This window comes from Larus michahellis, chromosome 3, assembly GCF_964199755.1.
Source record: "Larus michahellis chromosome 3, bLarMic1.1, whole genome shotgun sequence".
NCBI classification, from domain to species: domain Eukaryota; kingdom Metazoa; phylum Chordata; class Aves; order Charadriiformes; family Laridae; genus Larus; species Larus michahellis.
This window is the reverse complement of record NC_133898.1, coordinates 52,842,294-52,869,804: the sequence shown is the minus strand read 5'-3', so window position 1 is coordinate 52,869,804 and position 27,511 is coordinate 52,842,294. Positions and strand designations below refer to the sequence as shown.

Sequence of the window (27,511 nt, the reverse complement as noted above, 5' to 3'; positions counted from 1 at the left end):
TCTCATACTTTTCTCTGCAGGGCTTTCACTCCCTTCCTCTAGGCACTCTCATCTCTCCAACATCACCACTTCTCTCCACACATATACTCTTTTCCTCCAGTTCTTACAGTTAGTCTCCACGATTCCCTCTTCACTCTCATTTTCTATCTGATGGTTTCCAAGAAACTGTCTGTTCTCCAAATTATCCCCGTGGCTACAGTTAGTGCTTTTCCTTCCTACTCCCAGCCAATCCTCTCTGTTTCCAGTCCACAAGGGACCCCTGCCCTCCCTGTCTACATAGTTGGTAAACAGAATTCACATTGAACAGCTGAGTAATCAATTGTTTAGTACCCTTTAGTACCCTTTCAACCTAGTAGTGCCATTCAATAAAATATCTGCACTTGTAAGAAGTACAGTAAAGATTTTATGACAAACGTGCTATGAATTGAGAAGCTTGCCACTGCAAGCATATTTATCTAAAATCATGTGGTGTACAGCTGTTGTTTGCTGGCAACGCACTTAGAACCGCTGGAGCATCCCGTGATTAAACTGAATTATATCGTTCTTTCTAGCTCACAAAAAGCTTTTTTTCTTTCTTTTGTAAAACCTGCCATCCTTCTTCAGAGTTGTCATATGTACTTAAAAGAATTTATTTGGTATAAACAATTTTTTCCACTAAAAAACATCCACTTCTATATTAATTGGCACACACCATTACTGGGTTTTGTTAGAAACCGCAGAAGAAATGGCCTTCCTGCTATAGGCAGAAACATGTATGTGCAGTGAGGAACTCTGATCCTGAATTCTCAGGGACTGGAATAAACTCAGTAGGACTACCTGCTGTGTCACACTAAGGTTCTCCACAGGCTCGACCACCCTTGTAGCAGGAGCGTGGTACAACCCAAAGCTCTATATTCTTTTCATCAAAGCAGTTTTTAAAAAGGCAAGGGACAAGATTTGCAAGTGTAACCAGTGACTTAAAGGCAGCAGCCAAATAAGGCACTATAAGAAACCAAGTCCAGTTTGAGAATCTCCCAAAGGTGGGTAAAGCTGAAGCCCCTCTTTTCCCCCAAGCCACTTAGACTAGGACAAAATTTATGATAAAAGACAAACTGTATTTCTGTGCTTTGGATGAATTTCTCAATCCATTTAACCGTTCAATGCTGAATGGTTATGCAATCCTCTAAATTTGAAGAGCACCTCATAGATTATTAAGAAGTTATGGGCTTGTAAACTACACAACTGCATTAGTCGGTGACTGCTAACAATTTTTTTAAAAAGCACTGTCTTACATAAAAAAAAACCCCAAAGGTCTCACTCTCTGTAACAGTGATTCATTTGCTCCACAGCACTCAGGGTGCTGTTACCTTTCGCAGAGATCTTTTTACTCTAGTGTTTGGCCCAGTGAATCCAACTTCTTCCTATAAGTCTTAGAGTCCTACAAGAATAAGAAAGGGCGCATGCAGCTGCCTTTGCCTACTTTGCATGAATGTCTTGGTTACCATTTACAAGTTGATCAAACTGGAACAGCTGTTAGCTCATGAGAGTTAAGAAAAATTGTATCAACTGCCATCCCAATTTATTTTTTTTTTTTTTTTACAATTAATACCATGATAATAAATCTGTACACTTAAGGATAAAAGAAAATGGATATTAAACATGATGGTGAATGAAAATAAAATGTTAATAAAATTTAGTCAGACTGCTATTTCAGTAAATTGGATAGAAAAATTAAACTGATATATTCATTAAATTTAAGGGATACCCACTCCAAATCCTCATTCAATTCACTGAGATTACACAAATGAGAGTGCACAAATTTGGCTAAGAGTTCAAGGAGAAGACAAGGAGAGAAATACAGTTGTCCTGGTCTGAGTCAACCTCAGAAAGCATGTATATGAGGTCAGCAGCAGGCTTTTTCTTTTTAACGCAGCTGTCTTCTTTGGCTGGATGAGGGTAAAGGAAATAACTTCTCACCAGACACAAACTGCAGTACAGTCTTTGGCAAAGACAATCCTCATACAAAGCCTGCATTTCTGCACACTACTGCTCATAAAGAAAACTGATGAAGTTTCTTCCTCAGCAGCTTAAAGTAGTACGTAGGAAGAGAACGGATTTGTGAAATGAGTGAAGAGTTAAAGACTTGATATTAAGACATACAAGGAAATGCTGGAAAAACATTAAAATGGTCTCCTCTTCACAATCTTCTCTGATTTTAATCACCCAATTTTAATCACGTTCTGCATCAGAATGTCCTCAGCCAAGCCAGTTGACTGACTGCATTATATATCCCCAGCTCATTAAAAGAATGAAGTAAAATATGCTAGCTTAAACCACTGCAGTTGCAAACATGCTTTGTTTAACATCTACAGTGGCATACAAGAACAAACTTCAAAATAGCAGCACAGCAGATGCTCGAAGGCGTCTACAGTAGAAAGGCCTACAGTACAAAAGACTTCTACAGTAGAATAAGTGGGTTTGTGAATTCTTGTATTCAATAAAAAAATAACAATTCAGTAGTCCATTTCTGATCAAAAAGAGCATCTCTTTTCTTCTCCTTTACCAGTAATTCCTAAGCAGGACATTATGGCATTTAGAGAATTCAATTTTTTAAGCAAATTAACTGTAGTTGTTTAACACGCATAGTAGAGGTACATTCAGTTCAGCAATCTGTGAATTTCCTAAAATTCCAGGAAAGTGCCTTTTCTGAGATGAATAGTAACCTATTCGCATAAGCCTATTCCTTCTGAAGCTACTTAAAATCCAAAATAAAATAATAAATCTTCAGATTTTTACCAGGTGTCCTTTTCCACAAATATGCTCACATCCCTATTCTCAATGTCTGGCTTTCTCAGGCTTCAGTAAACCATTTCTAGCCTTTAAAGATTTAGATTATCTCAGAAAGTACAAGAGAATCTCTGTCCATTGGCTGCTACTGAGTTGCCAGATTTTAATTTGTGAGCTATCTGCCTTCAAAATATGTCCTGATTGCCTTCCTCAGACTTCATTCTCAAGCCTTTTCATTGCTGCTTCCTCACTGCTTTATTGTTCATTATGAGAACACTCACACTCCCAGACACACTCTCTCTGAAGTTTTTCTGACGTGACTACAGCTTCCCCTTAGATGTCCAAGCTAGCTTACTTTCCATCTTCTGCTTCTACTTCTTTCATGAGTATTAAAGGCTGTTCCATCCAAGGGCCATAAATAAGACAAAGGATTATACCAAATAATTTTCCAACAAATGTCTATAGAAAACTTTTTAAAACCTTTAAAATTTTTAAAGCTACTCTAGCCTTCCAGCAGAATTTGGAAATTTAAAATACATTTCAGAGAAGCAAAAGAAAAACTAGAATTTTTAGAATTTGATGGCATTTTCTCACCTTTGAATTTGATCTGCTGGAATGGAAGATCAGAAAAGCTGACATCTGGCTGCTTATTCCTCTCAGAGACAAAATCACAGGAGAAAGAAAAAAACCCAACCAAATTCCATTTATGTCTACTTTTGATGTATTTGTGGATTATGAGAGGAAGTAATTGGGCCAAAGAGTACGGTCAAAAGTACCACGTGAAAGAGCTTTCCTGAGTTCAGTGAGATCATATTAGAGGTCAAGCTGGTCACAGGTTTTAAATCCACATGATTTAGTCTATGACAAGATAGTCCTGAGTCCTAAGTAAGACTATTGTGCTGGAAAAAATGTGCTCCACGTAGCGACGAGACAAGACTAATTAAATACTAAAGCCAAAACTCAGCAAATTTAGTCTGAAGTCTGAAAAAGCAAATTTAGTCTTTTAAGTTTGAAAAAGAATTTTCCATATCACTACAAAAGCTACCTTCATTGTGGAAAACTTTATGATTAATGGTGAACGAAAATCACAAAAGAATGGAGTTTTCATACAAATTGTTCTAAACTGAAATCTCCAGATGTGACCACCAGGAAAAAATATACTTTTTAAGTAGCTGGTAAAACATGATAACTCGTATTTCCAGACATATCCAAAACCACCTGTAGCAAATTCTGACTGAAGTGGTGTGTTTAGTGCTAAACTGTATTACTATCTGAGAGATCCACAAGCAAACTTCCTTACTAGTGACATTAAATATGTCTCCCTTCAAGCAGGTCAGCAGAAAATCAATAGGAAACTTTCAATGGCTCCCACACAAATCTAGCTGTGAAAGAGATTTCCAGACCCCTACTATGCATTTAACTTTCTCCAGCTGCCAAGTAATGCATTTATGGTCAGTTATTATCTAACCTAAATGTGCCACAACATAATAATACCTGAAACTAATACAGCTAATATAGCTGTACTTCTAAACATAAAATCAGACTTATAAATTAATGCAAAAAATATATATTCTATTGAGTAACAACATGAATTAATAACTTCTACACATGTAAATTAGATATTTTACTGATAAAGAGGCCACAAGTTGAACTTACATGGTAATCAAGAGATGTTAATGTTTTCTACGTGACAATTTTAAATTGCTGTGCCTTCAGTGACAAGAGATTTCTGGAGCATGTACATTATCACAAAATCAGAGAATAAATTCAAGTTGCACTGACTCTGGGAAACCTTATCATCCAGCCTACTCGAAGTAAGGTCAACGCTGAACTCAGACCAGGATGCTGAGGACTTTTTCAATTATAGATCAGTTTTGGGTTGTGTTTTTTCCCTCTGTAAGTTATCTCTCAGTATCTCAGTTGGTTGGTCATATCAAACTGTCCTATATTTACTTCCTTTAAATCTATAGACAAACAGAATGGAACAGATTTCACGTATTTCATCCAATGCAAATTACATTTTTTATTATTTTTTGTCAAATGCCATACATTTACTTATTGAGTATGTGTTTATACATGTGTAACTTTCAGACAGGTAGCCACCTGAGGACTTCAGGAAATCACCTCATCCAACCTTCTACTCAAAATAAGGTCAATGCTGAACTCAGATCAGGTTGCTCAGGGCTTGTTCTATTAAAGTGTAGTTTGGGGTGGTTTTTTTTTTTCTCTCTCTAAGCTACCTATCAGTATATCAGTGAAGTGGTAGCAATTTCAAGGTCATGACTCTGGCAGCAAAAATAACTTCCAGTTCAGTATATTGGCTCAGAGCTTAGATCTTTTCTTCTTTTCTGCCCTTTTTTTTTTAAGTAACTACCAACGATGACAATAAAATGCTAGAGTGTACTTGGATGGTTTTGCACACAGTGTTCACCCAAGTTGTACAAAGATGAAACCAACAGTCAACTACGCTAACGCCACCAAAAACCAACAGATGACAATAGTGTCCCCATTTGCTTTTATCCTACTTCAAAAACATTTCAAAGAGAGATGATTTATTGTCCCCATATTTGGAAGATGAGACTCCCACTGCATTTTAACTGAGATTGACTCAAATGTGTTATAGTTAGTAGTTATTATGGTTAAACACTATAATGTCCCTTAATGTCTATTCCCTAAAACAGACTGAAATTCAATGCATAGTTTTGGTAAGATTAATACTTTTCCCTACATAGGTTTTAAACAAGGAAAGCAAACCAGGAAGTTACAATGAGAAGCTAAAGCTCAGAAATCATCTTTAGAATAAACCTAAGATAAATGCAAAGATTCTATCTTTTATACATCATTCCAGAATACCATATGATGAAGGCAACAATGCCCCCCGTCAGTAAAAAAAAAAAAAAAAAAAATCACTATTATACACACACAGGGTTTTTCGCCTCTTTTCTGGAACAGGAACATCATTTATGCAAGTGAGAGTTATAATAATGGTTGGAAGAAACTACCTCATGGACAGGTGCTGGGCAAGCAACCACTGAACTGGAGTGCTGCCAGTACACCTCACTCTTGGCTGGATCTTTCCACAGCAGAAAGCTTAGCCGTAATGTTTGAATTTCACTCGTCAGCCACTTCCTTTTTTACCCCTTACTCCTTCCCCTGCCAGTGTTTCCCTTTGAATGCAATCGGGCTTTGTGCAGAAGTTATTCAGAACCCAGTATAATTCTTAACTGTATTCATTCAAACTTTGGATGAAACAAGAATAGTATCAACTTCAAATCCCAAACTGATGGTAGCGGTAGGTATAAAAATCTTGCAGTGCTGGAAACTTTAGCTGCCTAATACAAAGTCTTTCTCTCAAGCCCTGGGATTATTCTTTTCTGATTCATTTGTGGTTTTCTTCTTCTCCACTCTATAAGCTTTCCATTGCATTTCTTAGCTTCTTCTCCTAGTGCCTTTGAATGTAACTTCATGCTAAATCCTATATTGGAAAGCCCAGGTTATTATTTTTGGTTCTGCAACTCCCCCAAAAATATTTATTTAGAAAGCATTTTGGAGTGCTTATTATACAGAACAACTTGGTTAACAGAATTTACATTTCAGCCTAATCCTTCAAAGGAGCAGTTTCTGAACATTCCTTGCTTTTAGGTAAAGCGTTCCTGATAACATCAGCTCCAAAATCTTCCCCCAGAATCACATCTTTAGGGAAATTTGTCAGATGGTTCAAATCCACAGCTTTTGCTTCTCAGCAAAGAGCTCTTCAAGAATTTGGCTCCTAAACATAATGCTAAATTGACGGTGTGATGTTTCATATAGTTCAATATTAAAGGCTTTGTGCCCTAAGACACACTTTCGGAGTAAAACCAGTCTGGCTTGGATTCACAGCCAATGTTTATTTTACACCATTTACAGATTCTACCCCCTGATCAACAACTGATTTGCCTGAATTTAGTTACTTCAAAGTCTTGATTCATAGTATCTGCATAATATCTAGAAGCAACTGAGCTTCTAGACTTTTAACAACTAAACTCTAATAAGACATTTTTCACCAAAATGCACTCCAACAGCTGGACCACAGATCAAGATGCTGCAAGACTACAGTCAGCTCTACTCTTCAGTATATAACATCTTTTTTGAAGAACTGTGTTCAGTACTAAACCTGCAACTAGTCTTAACCTGGGTGCAAAATTTAATAAACTGTACCATTTCATTGAATTTATCATTGCTGAATCCAAAGAGCAGAAATACATAACAATTTCTCACTTCAAACAACATACACTCAAGGAATAAAACTTCCAGAAATTCTAAAATCACAGAAATTCTAGCGTCTTTGTCTACAAATGGAAGGAGATAAGTAAATATGACAATACTCCCACATGTAAAGAAGTTATACTTACTCCATAAATATTTTTAATAGTAGCAAGTATAACCAGTATTGAGGAGGTAGTGACTTAAAGATGAGCTACCGTGCACTCTTTTATATATAGTGACCATTGTCATCTCTTTAAAGTATGAAGCGTAGAAAGTAGAAAGATTCAATGCAGTTTCAATGCATGAAAAAAAAGGTTTCAAGAAGGGATTTAAAACTGTATATGAAGAATTCAAGTAATAAACTAGCTGTAGGGAAGCTCTGGTTTCAAGATAAAACTTAGAAAACAGACCCCTGTGTATATATTGCTGCATTATAATTAAACCATTACATTGAAACATAATGCTGTTAATTCAGCATAGTATTAATGATTAGTAAAAAAAAAATAGGAACTGTCATTGCATAATGGCTAACTTCTTTGGAGTACTTTTTACCTATAGATATCTGAAAGGCTCAAAACACAACAGTAACAGTTTTTCAAAACAGTGTCATAAAGCTATTTAATTTTTTATTCTGACACAGCACATTTAAATTAACATTGCTTTTTAAATCTTTCAGGACTTTGAGTAATTATGGCAGGCCTCAGCCCCTTGTTGCTTCCCTGCCCTTACTTATTTCTTTTAAATTCTCTGAATTAGGAGTAGTCTACTCAGGTAATTTGAGGAAGAATGTACATTTTCCCAACATTCAACAAGTACAGGTTCGCAATAGTTCCCATGGCAGAACTCTTCTTGGCAGGCAGTTAGTCAGAGCATTTGTCTCTGTAGCATGCAGCATTTTGCGTTAGTTTATAATTGACACAATAACCACAATATAGTTGGAAGAAGGTGAACAGCCTTACAGCTGCACAGCATATTGGCAGGTAAACAGAAGAGCAGTATAAAGCAAGTTTACAGTGAAGAGTTTACATTTTTTAATTACAAAGAGAGAAAAACGCAATGACTTACCTGTGGAGATGAGGGACTAAAAGTCACATTGATGACAGAGTCTGTGTGTCCTCCCAGTTTATGTGAAAAAGTGCTTGAACGCATTTCATATATGTAAGCCTAAAAAACAATGACATTGTATTTTCACTTTAAAGAAATACATCACATTCTGGAAGCACTAGGTTATAGTATAGGAGGACTAAAGATTCGGCCTACAGAGAATTTAGAAAATTTCCATAATAGCTAAACAGATATAAAAGTTACCAACATCTTAGAATTTATTTCTATCATTCAGGATAATTTAACAAATGCTTACGTTAACTCAAACAAAAAAAAAATATTTAGAAAGTCATGCAATCTTTTCCCCTTAAACAACTAAACATTAGGTATATTTCAAGTAGGCAAGTAAAAAAATTACCCTTTTCGAAAAATATTTTTAAGGGTGTTCTCCAGAATTTAAACCCTTTAAGTAGAAGTATATATGTTTGTTGCTACATTAAATAAAATTTTTCAGTTTTTAATTTAACAGCATAGAATTCAATAACAAATCAATAATATTACAAGTGATTATGAATGACAAAAAGCATACTGCCTGCCTTTGCTTCTCAAAGGAAAAAGGGAGAAGTGCTTTCCAAGCAGTAAAATAAATTTAGTAGCAAAATAATTATATTCTTATTCATGCAGCCTCAAATAATGAAACAGTTCCAGTGCAAAAGTGCATTAAGAAACCAATCCAAAATCCAGTGAAAGCCACAGACATACTGATATTATGAAAACAGTTAGACTGTGATACTAAATTAGCATTATCTTACATAAACAAAACAGAAAATATTTTAAAATAAATCCTGTAGTATAGATCCTCCACGTAAGAAACACTTGTGAGAGTCACGTGCAGGAATATAGTATTGTTTTAGACTATGCCTTATCTAGTAAAAATAACAATTATTTGCAGGATATAATCAGACAGTATGCATACACAAGGCATATCAGAAAAGACACATAACATGTAGAAAATATGCAGACTTATTTGGTACATTATAAAGAAAACGTTTATCTCAAAAGAAAGAATAAACTGCAAAGCATGCAAAAAAATAGCCAAAGATGATAATCCAAACTTTACAGTTTCAACAAAAAATTAAAATGTTCTATTGCCTTTATTAAATCTCTGCAGTTAAAAGTCTGAACATGAAACTCAGAGCACAGTGTAACATAAACTAAACCAAACTATGCATAGGCACCAATATAAAGATGTACTACTCTGTGGCTTGTCTTAAGTTCTCTGTTGATAGTACCCTAAAATGAGGTCAATGAGTCAGACCCAAGGCAGCAGAGTTTTCCCTAGCAGACAGCAAACTACTACGAGATACAGGTCCCCAAAACTTGTGGACTCAGTTGACAGTCTTCCCAATTTATTAAAAGATTCATGGAATAACGCAGGACCTGAAAAAACTCTTAATGCCTCACTCAGAAAACAATTCTTACCAGCCAACTCCAAAGACTCTCTAGTCCAAACCAGCACTGAAGATACACTGGATAGTCCTCAGTGTAAAATATTCCATTCATGACCATATTCACTGAGAAGCAAACCAAGAGGCCCGCTGTAAATCTACTTAATTGCATCCAGTTTATATACCTCACATATTCTGGATTCAGTCCAGGATATGGAATTAAAACTATCTACCAGCATAAATGAAGTACATAAAATCAGACAGAAATGTAGGCCGTACCACAGCTACTGTGACTTATACCACCTGGGACATGATCAATTTGCAAGGGAACAGATAGGTAAGGGGAACCCAAACAAGATAAAAGTGATATAATGAAGAAGGCATTCTGATGTGTCTGTAGACATGAAATTATTTTCTCTGATGGGAAGTACAAGAACGTATATTAGTAAATTCAGCTTAAACACAGGACAACTCGAGTTCTTGCTTTTCCCACACAAAAAGACCACAATTGCTGTTTGTAAGTATCTCCAGCTAGTCATAGAATTCCTCTTTATTGACATAAAAATATTAAAACGTAGTCTTGGTTATTTACTTTACATTCCAAACAGATTACAATATTGCCAAGTAATTAGGCTTAAACAGAGAAAGTTTCAGAGGTCTAACATAATAGTACCCTTCAAAATTTCCCTTATTCTTTAGGGCTACATCCCTCCGTTTTCCTTCTTCCATACTGGCTCTCCATTTTCACTCTGATGATACTATACCATGACTCAACTGGTATTAAACTTACCAGATGCTGCCACCCATGTGCTGTCACAGTACCCGAAACATTGTGTTTTCTTGATAGCCAAGCTCTGTCACACTGTATATCACCTGGCCCTACTGTCCAGACTTCCCTCAGGACTCTGTTCTAAAAACAGAGCGCTAGCAACAACCTTTTTACTCCAGCAAGGATGAGATGTAGCGACTGCAGTCAGGTTGTACTTCACCACCACAGTGCCAGAGCAGACTACAGTGGCCATGCTCACATTATTACTGGAAATCTGGAAGTCTCAAGAAAACGAGAGAGGAGATGCTGTACAAGTCCATATTCCAAGGAGACTCCAGAAAGGAAGGGACTACGCTGAGAGGAGAGCAAGAAGGAATACAAGCTGTACTGCAGACCCCAGAAGAGGATGCTCCTCTGCATCTAACTGATTGAAGAAAGAGAGTATTCATGATAACAGGAAGAAATCATTCTTACTAAACAGCCCCACAAAATCCTGTGGACCTCTTGTCAAAATGGTTCAATAGTATCTCCAATACTCAGTAACACCATGACACCTGTTAGGCGTTTGTATCATGAAAGATTCAAATCCTATTTCTTGTAGTTATTATATGCATGTCCATACCCTTTGGAACTTTTGGGAATGACCAAAATAGGACAAATACATCACATTTCTTAACACATTACAGAGCTTTATGAGATACAAGAATTTAAACAGAATAAAACTGAATGAGGACAAATACATCACATTTCTTAACACATTACAGAGCTTTGAGATACAAGAATTTAAACAGAATAAAACTGAATGAGGAAAATACTGGAGAGAATAAAATCAATTCTAAAATTAAGGTGTTTGGTATTGGTAGCATAAGTCCTCTGGACTCCGCACAACTGACACACAGGGAACTAGTAAAATAGGTTCACAAAACTCCTATTGCAAACATGTATTTCTCTTCACGAGCGAATTACTCTGCATTTGCAAGTTTTTGGAATGCCTGCATCGGTTCTTCTGCATATACTAAGACCAATCTTTGGCAGAGAGGTATAAGCAGCAGACAGGACTATGCTTTCTGTCACTCACCATCTTTTCTCTTCCTGACCCCAAATTGTCTTACTGTCGCTTTTCTTTTTCTCTTCAAGCCTATTCTCCTCCCTCATGGAAATCGGCACAAAAAAGAGGCAAAGTTAAGGACAGCAAGAGTCAAAAGCACAAAATGCTCCGAATCACAGATCTACAAATGCATTCCAATAATTTCTGAGACAAGAAGAAACATGGCTCCATGTTTTAACCAAGAGAACATAGCACAGAGAGAGATAGTTAGTGAAGCTGAAAATTTTCCATCATAATCTAGTGGTTTACATAACTTTGCCAAACTTACCCAATAAAAATTAATTTTCCATTCCAGGTTCTCAGTTTAATTTGGGGAGGAGCACATTCATTTTTGGCTTAATCTCTACGTCCCAATTCCTCTCTGTAAAATAGGCGTGATAATATTTCACTGCTTTTTTTGAAGACAAATCCAATGTTTGCGAAACCCAGGTATTCTAGCAATTTATGCTCTTCCACGCAGTTCTTAAATCAACTATCTGGCTCATACATTTCTTTTAAAATTGCTATGAAGCAGTTGTGCAGCTTCAGTAGGATCTAGCAAGTGTGCATTCAGTTGTCTAAAAAGAGACGTAAGTTAATCACACTTCTGAACCTAAAAAGCATTCAAACTCTTACCTCCCACCTTTCAAGAAAAGCTTCTACGCCCTAAGCTAGAGGTTAGGCTGGGGATGCATTGCTCTTCTGCATTGTCACATTGTGTAACAAGATTCACTGGGTCAGAGAAAAGCAATGACAAGCAAGTACAGATAGAAGTGCCCCTGTAGCTAACCACAGAAGCATTCATCAGCATGACCTTTACTCTGATCTTTACTACAGAGAATACTTTCATATTGAACAGCTGCTACAGCCAGAACATGGCTAGGAACACAACTTTCCCACTGTACTTCATTCCTACAATTCTATCCTAACAGAAACAGTGCTAAGCTTCCTTCTGATACTGTATTTCTAGCCCAACAAATCTGAAATATTTAGGTGTCATGGTTCAGCTTCAACAGAAAACATGACAGAGTCCCTGACTACATCCCAGAACAGTTTATTATTTTGTGGTAGCTATCATCTTCTCTTCCAATAACTGTGCTTTTAAGGAAAGTAATAGCAAATATTTTAAATCAGAGTGATTTTCACATGTAACACAATAAATTGTGATTAAAAGAAAACCATCACCATAAAGAATGTATAAAAACACCTTCCATTTAAGTAACTCCAGTCACAGATATTTAAGCTAGTCAGTGATAGTCTAAATTCTGAGAATAAAAGTTAACTTGGTGCAAGATTGAAAATAAACTTTTCAGTACATTTATTTTTAACTTGAATAAAAAAAAAAAACACAGAAAAACCAACAACAACCCAAAGGAAATTGTATTTCAACAGACATGACATTCAGGTATTCATAAGAAGGGGAACAACTCCAGTATAAACATTCTCCTACTGTAGTCTGCCATCATTCTAGTTTTACTACATTTCTGATGTCATTCAAATTGTTTTTCTACTCGATACTTACTAGATCTTTTTAGCATATTCTTCTCTACAGAAAAAAAGAACAGTAAGTGAATTATAAATGATATCATAATACTAGCCACAGGGAAAAAAAAGGTTTAAAATATGAATTCAATGACAGAGGAAGAACAGATTTTCAGCAAACCAAATGTAATAAAAAAAGAAAGCAAAACAGCCTAGGAAGTACTCAGCAATACCAAAAATGCATATGTGCATATAATCTGTTATAGACTTTAGCCAAAGTCAATCCCTTTTTTTTATATTAAGACCAATTTCTTGTAATAAAAATACTGATTCAGTAGATATTGGTATTTCCTTTCCATTCTTGTCCAAGGGTCAGCCAAAAGTAAAAATCATTTACCTGTACCAATAGCTTCCAAACAAGTTTCCTGCACCCATAAGCACATACTTACTTGTGTTTCCTTTCACTTGAAGTTTGAAGAAAATTTGGAGTAGTCAGTTTTCATTAACCCACAGTTAGAGAGTGTATTTAGCGCCTTATATGTCCATACAAGCTTGTACTTTCTTCTTTAATTTGAAGCAAGAGACAGAGAAGGGTGAAGGTCCTTCCTTGAGGGGAAGAATTTGTATCCAAATGGAAAACTACTTAATTCAACTGCATTGGTAGAGAGAGTGTGCTAAATAAATTGACTCTTTATCTGCAGAGCTTCACTATAAATTCTTTCCTCTGTTTTCTTATACACTGTCTTCAAAGCAAACTTGTTCCCATCTGTTCCCACTGCCCCCTAGCCCAATCCACGGCCATATGCATTAGAGTCAAACTACTTACACTTCTACTCCCTCCTGGGAAGGGAGAGGGAAGAAAATCAGAAAAGGAAACAAAGCATAACAGAAGAATTCTCCTTGCTATCACCTCTTGCACAGGGACCAGAAAAGCAATATCAGTTTCGAGAAAAACCCTTTGTAACTGCTGTGGCTTTAAACTAGAGCACATATTTTAAAAACACATCGGGGGGCGGGGAGAAAAAATACTGCTATATAAAATACCTAGTTTGACCTTATGTAAACAGAGATTTTTGTTCTTCAGAAGTTTTGCATGGATTGGCCAAAGTCATCCCTTTCCAGTAACTATTTTTTCTAATATTTCAAATCAGCTACAGAAGATGGAAGTGTTAAAGCCTCTTGATAGAAAAATAAATAAATATTCTTACTTACACTTTTACGAAAGGTATCTGGATTTATTCCAGACTCCATTAGTCTCCATTTGCCTCCATTAGTGACATGAAATATAATGAATGCTCCCAAACTACATGATAGTACTTTATGCCTGAAATATTTAATGCCTTCTTTGCTTCAGTCATTAATACTAAGACCAGTTGTTCTCTGGGTACCCAGCCCCCCCAAGCTGGAAGACAGAGAGAGGGAGCAGAGTGAATCCCCCATAATCCAAGGGGAAATTGTTAGCAACCTGCTAACGACTTAGATACACACACGTCTATGGGGCTGGATGTGATCCACCCGAGGGTACTGAGGGAGCTGGCAGATGTACTCACTCAGACACTTTCCATCATTTATCAGCAGTCCTGGCTAAATGGGGAGGTCCCAGTTGACCGGAAGATACCAAATGTGAACACCCATCTACAAGAAGGGGCAGAAGGAGGATCTGGGGAACTACAGGCCTGTCAGTCTGACCTCAGCGCCAAGGAAGGTTATGGAACAGACCATCTTGAGGGCCATCACACGGCACATACAGCACAACCAGGCAATCGGGCCCAGTCAGCACGGGTTTATGAAATGCAGGTCCGGCCTGACTAACCTGATCTCCTCCTACAACAAGGTGAGCTGTTTAGTGGATGAAGGAAAGGCTGCGGATGTTGTTTACCTAGACTTTAGAAAAGCCTTTGAGACCGTTTCCCACAGCATTCTCCTGGAGAAACTGGCTGCTTATGGCTTAGATGGGTATACGCTTCACTGGGTGAAAAACTGGATGGCTGGTCAGGCCCAAAGAGTTGTGGTGAATGGATTTAAATCCAGTTGGTGGCCAGTCGCAAGTGGTGTTCTCTAGGCCTCAGTTACGTGTAATATCTTTATCAATGATCTGTATGAGGGGATCGAGTGACCCCTCGGTAAGTTTACAGACACCACCAAGTTGAGTGGGAGTGTTGATCTGCTTAAGGGTAGGAAGGCTTTACAGAGGGACCTGGACAGGCTGGATCAATGGACCGAGGCCAACAGTATGAGGTTCAACAAGATGAAGTGCCGGGTCCTACTCTTGGATCACAACAACCCCATGCAACACTACAGGCTTGGGGAAGAGTGGCTGGAAAGCTGCCTGGCAGAAAAGGACCTGGGGGTGTTGGTCAACAGCCAGCTGAATATGAGCCGGCAGTGTGGCCAGGTGGCCAGGAATGTCTGCAGCATCCTGGCTTGTACTAGAAATAGTGTGACCGGCAGGACTAGGGAAGTGATCATCCCCCTGTACTCAGCACTGGTGAGGCCCCACCTTGAGTACAGTGTTCAGTTTTGGGCCTCTCACTCACTACAAGACAGACATTGAGGTGCTGGAGTGTGTTCAAAGAAGGGCAGCAAAGCTGATGAGGGCTCTGAAGCACAAGTCTTATGAGGAGCGGCTGAGGGAACACGTTGTTCAGCCTGAGAAAAGGAGGCTGAGGGGAGACCTTATTGCTCTCTACAACTACCTGAATAGAGGTTGTAGAGAGGTGGGGGCTGGTCTCTTCTCCCAGGTAACAAGCAATAGGACATGAGGAAATGTCTGTAAATTGCACCAGGGGAGGTTTAGATTGGATATTAGGTAAAATTTCTTTACAGAAAGGGCTGTCAAGCATTGGAACAGGCTGCCCAGAGAAGTGGTTGAGTCGCCATCCCTGCATGTATTTTAAGAGCCATGTAGGTCTAGTGCTGAGGGACATGGCTTGGTAGTAGTAGTAACTTGGCAGTGCTAAGTTAACAGTTGGACTTGATGGTCTTAAAGGTCTCTTCCAACAATGAAGATTCTATGATAAAATTCTCTGGCTGGCACTCCACCGTCCCCAGTCTACACTGGGGGACATCTCCCACTCAACCATGTATTTTTCCTCAAGCTGAAAAATCACCTGAACGACTTATGAAAAACAATGACAAAATGAAAAACAATCAGCCTGACGCAGACACCCAGCACAGAAAGCTTCAGCCAAAAATGTTCTCAATTATAAGGAACTGAAAACAGAATTATAGTGGAAAGTGTTAGACTACCTTGACTATAGGCATCCGTGCCAAATCCACACATAATAAAACAGACTTCACAAGTATCCTAAGCACTGATTAATGCTCTTCAGTCCCAAGGTATCTTACACACTTGCCGCATGGCAGCATGGTAAGTCTATTCACACTGTCATGAAAACGTTGAGTACAACATGCCCTCTCAGAGTCCCTTCCCCTTCTAATACCACTTATGGAGGTTGTCTTTGTGGTAGTCACAGGAAACTGACCACTACAGTAAGATTCCTGTTTCCATCTGAGTTCCTTCAATGTAACTACAAAAGGAGTAACAGTGAAAATTCACAATACTCTATTATTAAAACAGCGAATATTATCAAGATCAGTCATCTTTCAAGATGCAGGGGATACTTTTCAAATGTATCAGCATGCAGTTATAGCTAACACACTTTTGAATTTTTCTCATTAAAAAAGTTTAAATAAACAGATCTTAACCATATCTCAGATTTGCCTCTGTAAACCACCCTTCTCAGAAGCTTTCAATTTATATTTTTCCTGATTCTGGTTTATATTTAATTAGCCAATTTGAAAACCTCACATATACCATTGGTTTTATTTGTCTGCCTGTGGAAATTCTGTTGCACCAAACACTGCCGTAGTTAGGTTGCTTTTAGTATTATAACATACTTAGGTTTGACAGGGTGCAGAATTATTACTTGAAGATTTTGTTCTAAGAAAATTTACCTCACCTCTCATTATGAAGCAGCATGGTTGGATCACATGCACTCTGGAAATGCCTCTTTTCTGACTGCTGCTAAGACTTTCTTTTGTATTAGCTGTACCAATAATTGCATTCCCTGTTTGTGTATTGGTGTTGACTGTTTGACAGAAATGCTGAAAGATTCAGATGATGCAGAGGATCTTCATTCAGATGTTTAGACATAACAGGGAATTTCATTAGCTTTACAACGGATTACCTCATCTTAATAAATTTGCAAGCAGAATGCAATCAACTAGTAGTTTTACAGGCATATGTACAAATACACAAAATTCAACTGCTGTCAGAGTTGTAGACAAAGAAGTACACACATAGAAAACACAAGCCCTGTGGGTAAAAATCTTCACATATCCATTTTAGCACCTCACTGCTGCATGCACACCAAAATGAACTGTCAGTGTTGATATATACTAAAAGATATTGGTTAAAATTTGGTTAAAATATTAAAAGATACTTGGGTGTTCATATCTACATCGGCCTAAAAGCCAACCACACGACCAAAGAATCCAAGAAACTGAGGTTCAAGAGTAACACAAAGTTGTGTTCTTTGGAAAGGAATAGATTTTCTCCAGCAATAGCTGGCAGAGAGGTAGTCGCAGTCCCTATCATTCATTCTCTGCCATGGATTTCCTTCTGCCAAGCAATGTCAGTCCTGTTTTTTCCACAGTAAACATTACTCATGCTGTTTTCTCCAGATGTTTTCTCTTAAAGCCTATCTTAGTTAATCGATATGGACATATAAAATAAAACTTGAACAACATATAATTGGGATACCAATGACACTGAAAATCAAAACACCCCAGATAGTCCCTGCCACTACTTCATATAATTGTCGTAGTGTCGTGGTTTAGCCTCAGACAGCAACAAAGAACCACGTGCCGCTTCCCGGGGCCTTCCCAATACGGGAAGAATCGGAAGAAAAAGGCAAAACTCATGGGTTGAGACAAAGGCAGTTTAACAGAACAGCAAAGGGAACAAGAAAACAACAATAACACGGATAGAGGAATATACAAACACGGTTACGGAACCGCCGCTCCCCGACCGGACCGGGACCCCCCAGCCCGCTCCGAGCGGCGACTTCCTGCCCCCTCCCCCGGCAGCTGAGGGTGGGCATGACTCACATGGCATGGGATACCTCTCCTGGGGAGAATTAACCCTGTCCCCACCGGAACCAGGACACGTAGTTTGGACTGGGTTGGCCAATGACAAGACAACAGATGCTCTCCTCCACCTCTCGCTCCAAAGAGAAGAAGAGAGATAAAGAGAGTTATGAGTTTAGAAAAAAACTAAACTACTTTACTGAAACATTAATAATAAAATTAAAAATGAAATAATGAAATATATACAAATATACACAAAACCACCTCAAGCTCCCAGGGAGATGTCACTGGCAGGCACTGGGGATGTTCCAGACTAGACTCAGTGACAAAAAGGAACTGGCACACACTAACCAGGATCAAAAGGCATATGAGCCGATAGGGTCCTCCCCAGACGCGTGTTATTGAAGAAAGAGGTCCACTGGAGAAGAACCCTTGGAGAAGAGCCAACTAAGAAAAGCCAACCTGATCTGTTTCATTGCTCAGCTTTTATACTGAGCATGGCAGACGGGATGGAACACCCTATTGGTCATTTTGGGTCACCTGACCTGTCCACCAGTGCAACCCCTCCACACGGTAGACAACCAAGTCAGCTGACCCTGGTTGCCACAGCAACAAGTGTAAGCAACAGCCTCTCTCACTGAACAGAAAATTGCCTCTGCTTCACCCCGAACCAGAACAATAATACATTATGTTCAGCAAACCTTCCGGTACAAAGTGTAGACCAAGACAATAATTACTGCACAACACCACTATCAGACATTTCTAAAAGTAATTTTCCAGTAAAAAAAATATCCTATTTCTCCAAACCCAGTATTAAAAACACTACGGCATACTCTATTGTATCAAAGATAGATATTTTAAACATCAGTGATACCTCCAAGATATACTTCCATGAGATAATGAATCATAGAATCATCACAGAATGTGTTGGGTTGCAAGGGACCTTTAAAGGTCATCTAGTCCAACCCCAATGAACTAAACATTCTGAACTATTAGTATGTCCTATCTCCTCCATCTACATACATCCATACCAAAACATCTTTCTCAACCCTCTGCCTCTTCTCTCATCTGTAGTCTTTTATCTTCCATTCATTAGTACCTAAAAAGGTCTAGTGAAATTGAGGTCTCAAAGGGAGAGTAGACAATCACATAATTTTGTCATTTATATTTTGGGGTTCTTGGGGTGGTTTTCTCTTTGCTATCTAGATCATTTTATACAATTTTGTACCTAATCAGATACAGTTTTTAAGCTTATCACACTACAGACACACAAGGGTGGAAGTATTTCGTATAAGATCAGAGTAACTGACTACAGTGGTAATAACTTGAGATAGGCCTCATCTGAAGTACTCTTTTAAAGAGAAAAGGACAGAAGAAAGGTACCATTGCTAATCTCCACTTTATAAGTCAGAACTGAGCCACAGAAAGACTAATATGACTGATAATGTATTTATGGTAGTCAAGAAATAGATCATAAACTCCTACGGCAATGATTACATTACGAAGTAGTGCAGAGCAAGAGGAGCAGATGTACAGAACAGTGCTGGCAGCACAACCTCCAAATATGTTTTCATGCTTTACTTCAGGCTATCTTATCTCCGATTCTGTGAACTGAACACTATTAGGATATAGAGAGCATTCAATTTGCTCAAGGAGTTGCTCTTCCACTTCAGCCTCACCTGAAATGAATTGATCTGCATGATCCAAGATGCCTTTGTGTTACAAATCAAAGCATAGTAAATGGGGAGGACCGGGAGATGTGCTTTAAGAAGGGGTGTATACACACCTTATCCAAACTAAAAAGCAGTGCAGAGTGGTGTACTCACTCTGCACTAGTACACTGCAATTCATACACTAGAGGAAATAAGGGTAAAAACTTTAAAAATTTAAACTACTCCAAATTATAGAGCTTCTTTCACTATGGCTTTTCAAAGGCAAAATATATGTGGCCAAGTAGAGTAGATGATGAGTTTAACAGATGGCAGCATTGCATTTTGAATGTATTTATGAGTGGCAAAATAAGAAATGTTTCTAAAGCTACCCATCTTGATGTAAGACCAGATAAAAATAAAACTAAGAGTACTGTTCTGTAATACGTACTTTTCTTGTCCCTATCAAAGAAGTTATGCATCTAATCCAATAGGGAAAGTCATAAAGATATTATGTGATTTGAGACAGTGAATTTTATAACTAAATAAATATCTGGTAGCAAAACATTAAAGTATATTGTTTAGCAGGACTGACATGCTATTTGGAATATCAACCTCTGTAATTATTTAAAAAAGTAAGGTGTCAACTATAAACAAGTTCTACAGTTTGTATTATGCCAGATGCAGAACCTTGTATCTGAAAACAACTGAATCTGCAAGCACCCTCAGGTCCAGGTTTACATCCAGCCGCCGCTCACAGGTTGCAGAATTCTTTGGACATGCCCCCTGACCAGTATGTTGCCAGCATCACTTGGATAATGGGAATTTACTCTAAAACCAATTTTGCACAAATGGGATTAACAAGTGGTTAGTACGCTGGTGTTATGTATAAGCATCAAATTGCCTTATCCTGTCTCCAATTACTCTTTTTAGTGTTGATGCTCTCTGGAAAAGAAGAAACAATCTTCCTACTCTATCTGGCTTTGGTGCCTTCACAGTTCGAAGGCATAAATTTAATTCTGGATTTAGAATGTGTTTCAGAAACAACGTTGTAGGCAAAATCCTATACTTTCATAAAAAGCATAAACAAAATGGAAGACAATTTCATACGTTACCCATGGATTTTGGTTATTGATGTAGCAACCTGTTATGCTGAAAAAACTTCTGTGTTGGGCTCACAGTTCCCACTGTCTGACCCAAGGCTTTGGCATTTGACATGGACACAGAGGTTTACGTTAGCAAATACCATTTCAGCACTAGGGTCAAAATGGGCCCCTTAAAGTCTACAGTTCAAAGAGAACTAGCAAGAATGAATCTGAAAACAATTAAAGAGACAAATCTTTATTTCTGCATTCCCTACTTCATTTCTGGAAACTTGGAATTTATTGAGAGCCTTAAGGTCTTCAAAGACAAAAAGAAGAACCTAATTAGACATGAAGTAAAACAGCTAACTAGAACTACATGGAGCACAGGAGAAGATTTGCTATTTCTATTTTAAAAACTAGCGTTTCACACTCTCCAGATATTTTTGTCCTTTTAGACTAAGATTTCTTTGGTCAATAAACGTTTAGGTAAACATTTCTGTACAGAGACCAGGAAAATAGAAATCTAAACCAAATTAGAGTATTTGTCCAACATCCTTAATACTATTGTCTTACAGTCAGAAACCTCAAACTGTCCACTTGTAAAATGATTAGAACTTAAAATATTATGTGTATTCAGTTAAGAAAAAGTCAACCCATGTCTCTTGTAACCTTAGGCTATTTAAGGTGAAGAGAAGATCTGATATTAGAAATTATAACTTTCCAGGTTTTCTAATCACAATGAATTATGGTAAGGATAATCACAGCTCATAACGAGGATACTGTGGGTACCTGCTTTGATCAGACTGTCAGATCCTACACACGTCTTGACAAAGGTTCCCTTAAAGAAGTTGGAGTAATCAATTAGGGGAACACTTTCAACCCATGATTTACAGTATTTACAAATCTCATGCTAACACACACAAAAGCAGTTCAAATAAAAACAACTGGCTACGTCAGACACACAGAAGCTATCCCAAGCTGATCTCATATAAAATAGGTCATATGCTTTGTAAGTAGAGAAAAGGCAGACAGAATTTGCATCTCTTTGTTTACAATAACATATTTTGGGTTTCTGATTCTATGCCCTGTAGGATTATGGTTTTGATTTTGCTATTAATCAATGCAGCCAACGTATCCCCCTGTCAAACACTTCAGATATTGTGAAATATAAAAGGCAGTTTAGGATTAATGTCTCTCAATTATATTCCAATTCTGCCTCTTTTGGCTTTAAAATCAATTGTATTTGTCAACCACAGGGTGCAAGCATTGCACTTGATAAATTAAACTCCAAGTTGATTGAAGATGCAGTTGCTGGTCAGTGGAAACTTACATAACTTATTTCCAGAATGTGTTATTCAAGATAACACTTCGTATTCACACTGCTGAATTTTTATGCAGCTTATTGAATTCCAGTGGACATTCACTCATAGAATACAATCTGCAAAAATATGTGGCTTCTTGATACTCCTAAAACTGTTCCAGTTGCACATCAGTCCATCTGTCAGGATATTATTAGTTTAACAATATGAATGGACTATTCAGTGCCATGTTCAATTTTCTTTTTCAAAAGGAAATACAGAACTATATCCAGTCTCAAGATTTCAAAGAGAAGCAGCCTCCTAAAAATGCCCCCAAACTGTATTTTATCCTAGCAGTATAGTTGTAGCAAGAGTCCGAAACTTGACTCAGTTTTCCTGAGCGGACAACAAGAACAATGAAATTTTTCTACAGGCATACAATGCAAATTATGTAAAATTCCAAACCAGGAGCCACACTAAAAAATATTGACTGGCACTGTGCCCACCAGGGACCACATGTCAACCGGAGCAGGATGCATTCCAGCTATTCAGCTTCCTGTGATGAGCAACCACGTGCCAGGAATTTGGAGTAAGGGCAAAATTGAGCAACCATGTGCCAAGAATTTAGAATAAGGGCAAAATCATGCTCCGTGCCTTTCTTTTTTCGCATCAGCAGTAATTACAACCAATAGCCTTAATGCAAAAGAGAAGACAAAAGGTCTTGTGACTGCACCTCTTTTTATACTATTCAACCTTAATGAGTAATCTTGACTAAATATATCACATACGTCATGAGCCGAGATCAGTATTAGATGCATTTTGTTTCAAAGACAAAGCAAAAAGCATTTCTTTTGTATTGCAAACTACATTTTGAAATGCAAAGTACCAGAAACTTGAAAAATATATTTTGTCATGGAAATGTCAAGAACACATTAGCTACTGCCAAACCTCCAGCAATCTGCCAATAAAATCTCTAACCTTCATACATGATTGCAGTCAGTATTTCAAAACTAGCCACACAACAGTAAATTCCTCTTGTTCTGAATTTGACCAGAAACCCTGTGTCATAGTCCTGATGAGTCACCTAGAAAGACCTAGAAGAAAGTTAAACAACTTTCCTACCCAGCTGTTTTGAAAGCATGTGTTTACAATGAACCCAGCCCCAGCCCAGTTTCAAAGGCCTATACTACAAGCTAGCAATCATCTCTCTCTCAGCAAACACCAAGAAAAACATTGTGCCAACAATGCAGGACTTACTGAATTAAAATTAGGTGCATCCTCAAAAAGGTGGTAATACACTTTTTTTCAGGACGCTTTGCTAAGTGTAATAATTTAAATACAGTTGACATTGAATGAGAAGAGAACATGTCTGGGGAGGAAACACACAATCAAATTTACATCATAAATTATGAAAAGTTCTAATTACAGTTGAATGACTTTTCATTTTGTATTCAGCTGACTGGGTCATAAGAAACCAGTAATGAAAGATTCATCACCTTGTATTTAGGAGCTTAAGCAAATTAATGTGTAGTGGCTACATAGTCCTAGTAGTCAGATACGTACACGCTACATAAAGATGTGCTACAGCGGATACTATTCTCATCTTTGATGGCACGTGACAATTCAGAGTCAAGCACTGTGAAATTTTTTAAAAACAAGCTTTTAACAATTACTTTGAGCACTAAGATTTGGTTGTTCAAGGATTTTTCAGGCAAAATGAAGAACATACAGATCAGGAATCATATGTAACAGCTATATATAAATAAAGTACATGAAAGTATGATAGGCCTCAGTTTTGCACATTAAGCTGAATCCTACAAACACACATAAAAAGATTACTTCGTGTACAATATGAGTAGCTCCTGTAGTTTAGGAGGAAAATAAGAAAAAACATTACTTACACATTTGTCATCTGATCCACTGGCTATAAACCGTCCACAAGGAGATACTGCAATTCCACATGGATAGCAGTGGCTACTGTGCCCTTCAAAACGACGTTCACACCTTCAGGGAAATTTCAGTCTTATTAACAACAACTGAAAACTAGATCTTTTACTGCCATTTTCATTATATCCTGCTGAAGTCTCATCCTTTTTTCTTAGTCTACAAATTTACTAAGGCAAATGCGCAAATTAAATTTTAAGTATCTCTGCAGTAGGATTTTGACAAAACCGAAAGACATTAAAGAATATTAACAACTAAAAATAAATTGAATACACAAAACTACACCAGGACAATGCCCAAAACCATGCTTTCGCCTTGTTCAGTTTACAAAGATAGAAACATCATTAGTATTTAGAAATGAGGAGCTGTGATGCCTACCATAAAGCTACCCCTAGTCAACCATCTCAGCAGGGAAAACAAACTCCCTTGCATTAAAGGAAGGGCGTTGTGAAAGCCAGTCTGCTTTGTGAAGCTTTAGAAATCTCCCTCAAGCAATTTATATCAAATGAAGATCCGGTATGTGGAATCATAACATAAATAATTATTGCTTGCTTTTCTTATACCCAAATCTGGATATTTTTTCTGTCTTGCTCTATTTACATTCCTACTCGATGCACTAATTTATTGTATCTTGCAAATTCAAGAAACGCAATATACAAATGACATTCCAAACTGATTAATCTAGCTCTGTAGATAACTTCTTATCTATCTGTGTTAATACAGTCTAAAGGAATTAATTAATTTCCTGCGTTTCATGTTAATAATGCAAGATGCATTGTGGAGCAAGTTTTTGATAGCTGAGCACAATTGTCCCATTTAAAAATAATTTTTTTTAATGAGATGAAGATTAATATCCACCTAAAATATTCCATGGTTGTAAAGAACTGTGATAGCTTTTTAATCACGGCAAAACTAAGGAAAAAGTAGTATTTAGAATTGCTTCAATGTTAAAAGACATTTTAATACAAGTTTCAACGCCATTCAGAATTATCATTTATATGATAATTTCACAGCTTCATTTTTGTATTCACGACGTATCATTTCAAAACAGACAAACCAGAATAATCTGTATTCTTCTTTTGTCTTTATTATGAATGCGATCAACCTGCCCTTCTCCTTACAAAACAAATTCATATACTTAACCATAATACGGCTGTTGCACATTCTTTTTTTTTTTTTTTTTTTTGTATGATAGATCCGGGAACAAATTTGGAAGAGTAACATCTCCTGCCAAAACCTGTGATATACACTCTTTCCTGGTCAGTGAAATCACAGACACTGTGTTAATTCGATTGACTGAACGCACATGTGAATCTCTAAATTTTTATACCCCGGTGTTCTGTTTTAGATATTGTTGTATGTGTAAGAATGCACTGAATACCAAGTTGATTTCGTTTACCCAGGTGAAACTGGCATAGTTAAAAACATTACTTCGTGACTGCTCCAATGGCTATCACTTAGTAAATCATAAAAAAGACACTTTTGAATGCATGAAAATACATCATTTTACAGACCCTAACACTGAACTTTCACAGACAGTATATACTTGGCTGAATTTCTATCTAAGAAAACTACTGATATCAATGGACATTTTGTGTATACAGTAACCAGACCTTCCACCACAGGCTAGTTCTACCCTAAAACTGTTGTAAAAAATTCAATTTAAGAGAACACTACAGTTCAAAGAGAAGTAACTCATAAACACAGTCAATTACTGTGCCTAAGATGTGAAAACATTCTTCAACTTCAGTTTGCATATAGCTCTTGTATGAGTATTCAGAGACTTCCAATAACCAATGGCCACATTTGGGCCACTGAATAACGTACCTCTATTCAAGCTTCCTATTGACAGTAAAGGAGAACGCTAACTACTTCAGTCTCCTCTCAAATGAGTCATTCTAACATATATGAGTCCAAAGTTTAGGCAATGGGGGACAAGTCACAGAATACATTTATACTTTTAAAATACTTTACTTTTTGCAAGGTAACTTAAAAGAAAACATAAAGGGTAGCACATGCTTCCCATACCATAACATTCATAGAATCATATGACTGAGGTTGGAAGGCACCTCTGGAGGTCATCTTATCCAACTTCTCTGCTTACCTAGAGCTGATTGCCGAGGACCATGTCCAGACAGGTTTTGAATATCTCCAAGGTGCGAAACTTCACAATCTCATTGGGCAACCTGTGCCAGTGGTCAGTTACTAGAAACTGCTTTCCAGAATTAGTTGTTCCACCAACTTCCCAGGGATTAAGGTGAGGCTGACCAGTCTGTAGTTCCCTGGGATCTCCTTCTTGCCCTTTTTGAAGATAGGAGTGATAGGAGTGACATTTCTTTTTCTTCAGTCCTCAGACGCATCTCCTCATCACCATGACCTTTTGAAGATAATTATGAGTGGTCTCACAATGACATCTGCCATCAATGAGCTGAAGGCAGGCTTTAATGAAGACAGAGCTAGGCTCTTTTCAGTGGTGTCCAGTGAAAGGACAAGAGGCACTGGGCAAAAACTGAAATACAGAAAGGAGGCTCTGTCTGATCAAGAAACACTTTTTTACTGTGAGGTTGACTAAGCACTGGCACAGGCTGCCCAGAGAAGTTGTAGAATCTCCCTCCTTAAAGATATTCAAAAGACATCTGGACGTAGGCATGGACTGTAGGTGACCCTGCTTGAGCACTCCAAAGGTGCCTTCCAACCACGATCACTATGTGATTCTGAGATTAAGCATCAAAGGCATTATTGTAACTTTGGGCAAGCCTTTTCTTCAAATATCTTATGCAGACAGAAATAAAAATGAAGCATGATGTGCTTCATCTGTCTGCTGTTCCTCTTCATAGTCAGATGTGGCATTGCAAGATTTTGCCCTCAGTTAGGCTCCTACCAAACATTTTTTGTAGTGTAGAGTAGATCTCTCCTACAGCTCAGCCTCAATCATGTTTTTTCTTGTCTCTGTCAGAGTCCCAATTGCATTGTTTGCGAATTTCAGAGTTCCCCGAACAATACAGTCCTCCTCAGTGCCTTTTCCCATTGTCACATATGGACAATGTTCATAAAAACGTTTGAAGAAAAAGTTTCTTTATAATCTTATACTTGTAAGATACAACGGCATCCCATGAGAAAAATAAACAAAATTGATATATCCTCTGTCCCTCCTAAATATGCCTTCAGGATCACCATTCTTCCTTAAGTAGAGCACTGGCTATCAGGATTAGTTCTCAGTGCTTAAGACCTTGTTCTCAGGGCCTGTAAAAGTTAACTTCCTCAATGAGGTGTTTCTTCTTCACAGAAAAGTCTCCTAATAAATCACTGCAAACAACTTCCTTTCAAAAGAATTTGACTCCTCTGCATCTGTGAGCAATAACTCAATTACTCCACCTATAAATGGGTGCATAAGAACTAACAGGGTTCCAAGGCTATCACTGATCTTTTCTCTGCTATCCCACAGCAATATAAAGCAATGTCTGAGTCATAGGACAGTGCCACTTTCCCGTGTGCTAATACGGCCACAGTAACAGGTAACATCCTGGATTCTGTTTTCTTATTTGTTTTCCTCTTCATCTTTTCCATTATAATCAGGATGTATGCTCTATTACAAGTACAGCT

General features: G+C 37.7%; 1 protein-coding gene across 1 annotated transcript in view; it reads right to left on the bottom strand.

The window, feature by feature from the left end:
• WDR27 (WD repeat domain 27) overlaps positions 1 to 27,511 on the bottom strand; it is a 123,743-nt gene that overhangs the window by 47,294 nt on the left and 48,938 nt on the right. Inside the window, exons 22-23 of the mRNA XM_074578256.1 lie at positions 23,866 to 23,968; positions 8,077 to 8,175 (exon numbers count right to left, since the gene is read on the bottom strand). Coding sequence (XP_074434357.1) covers positions 8,077 to 8,175; positions 23,866 to 23,968 — 202 coding nt within the window. The remainder of the gene's footprint in view (positions 1 to 8,076; positions 8,176 to 23,865; positions 23,969 to 27,511) is intronic.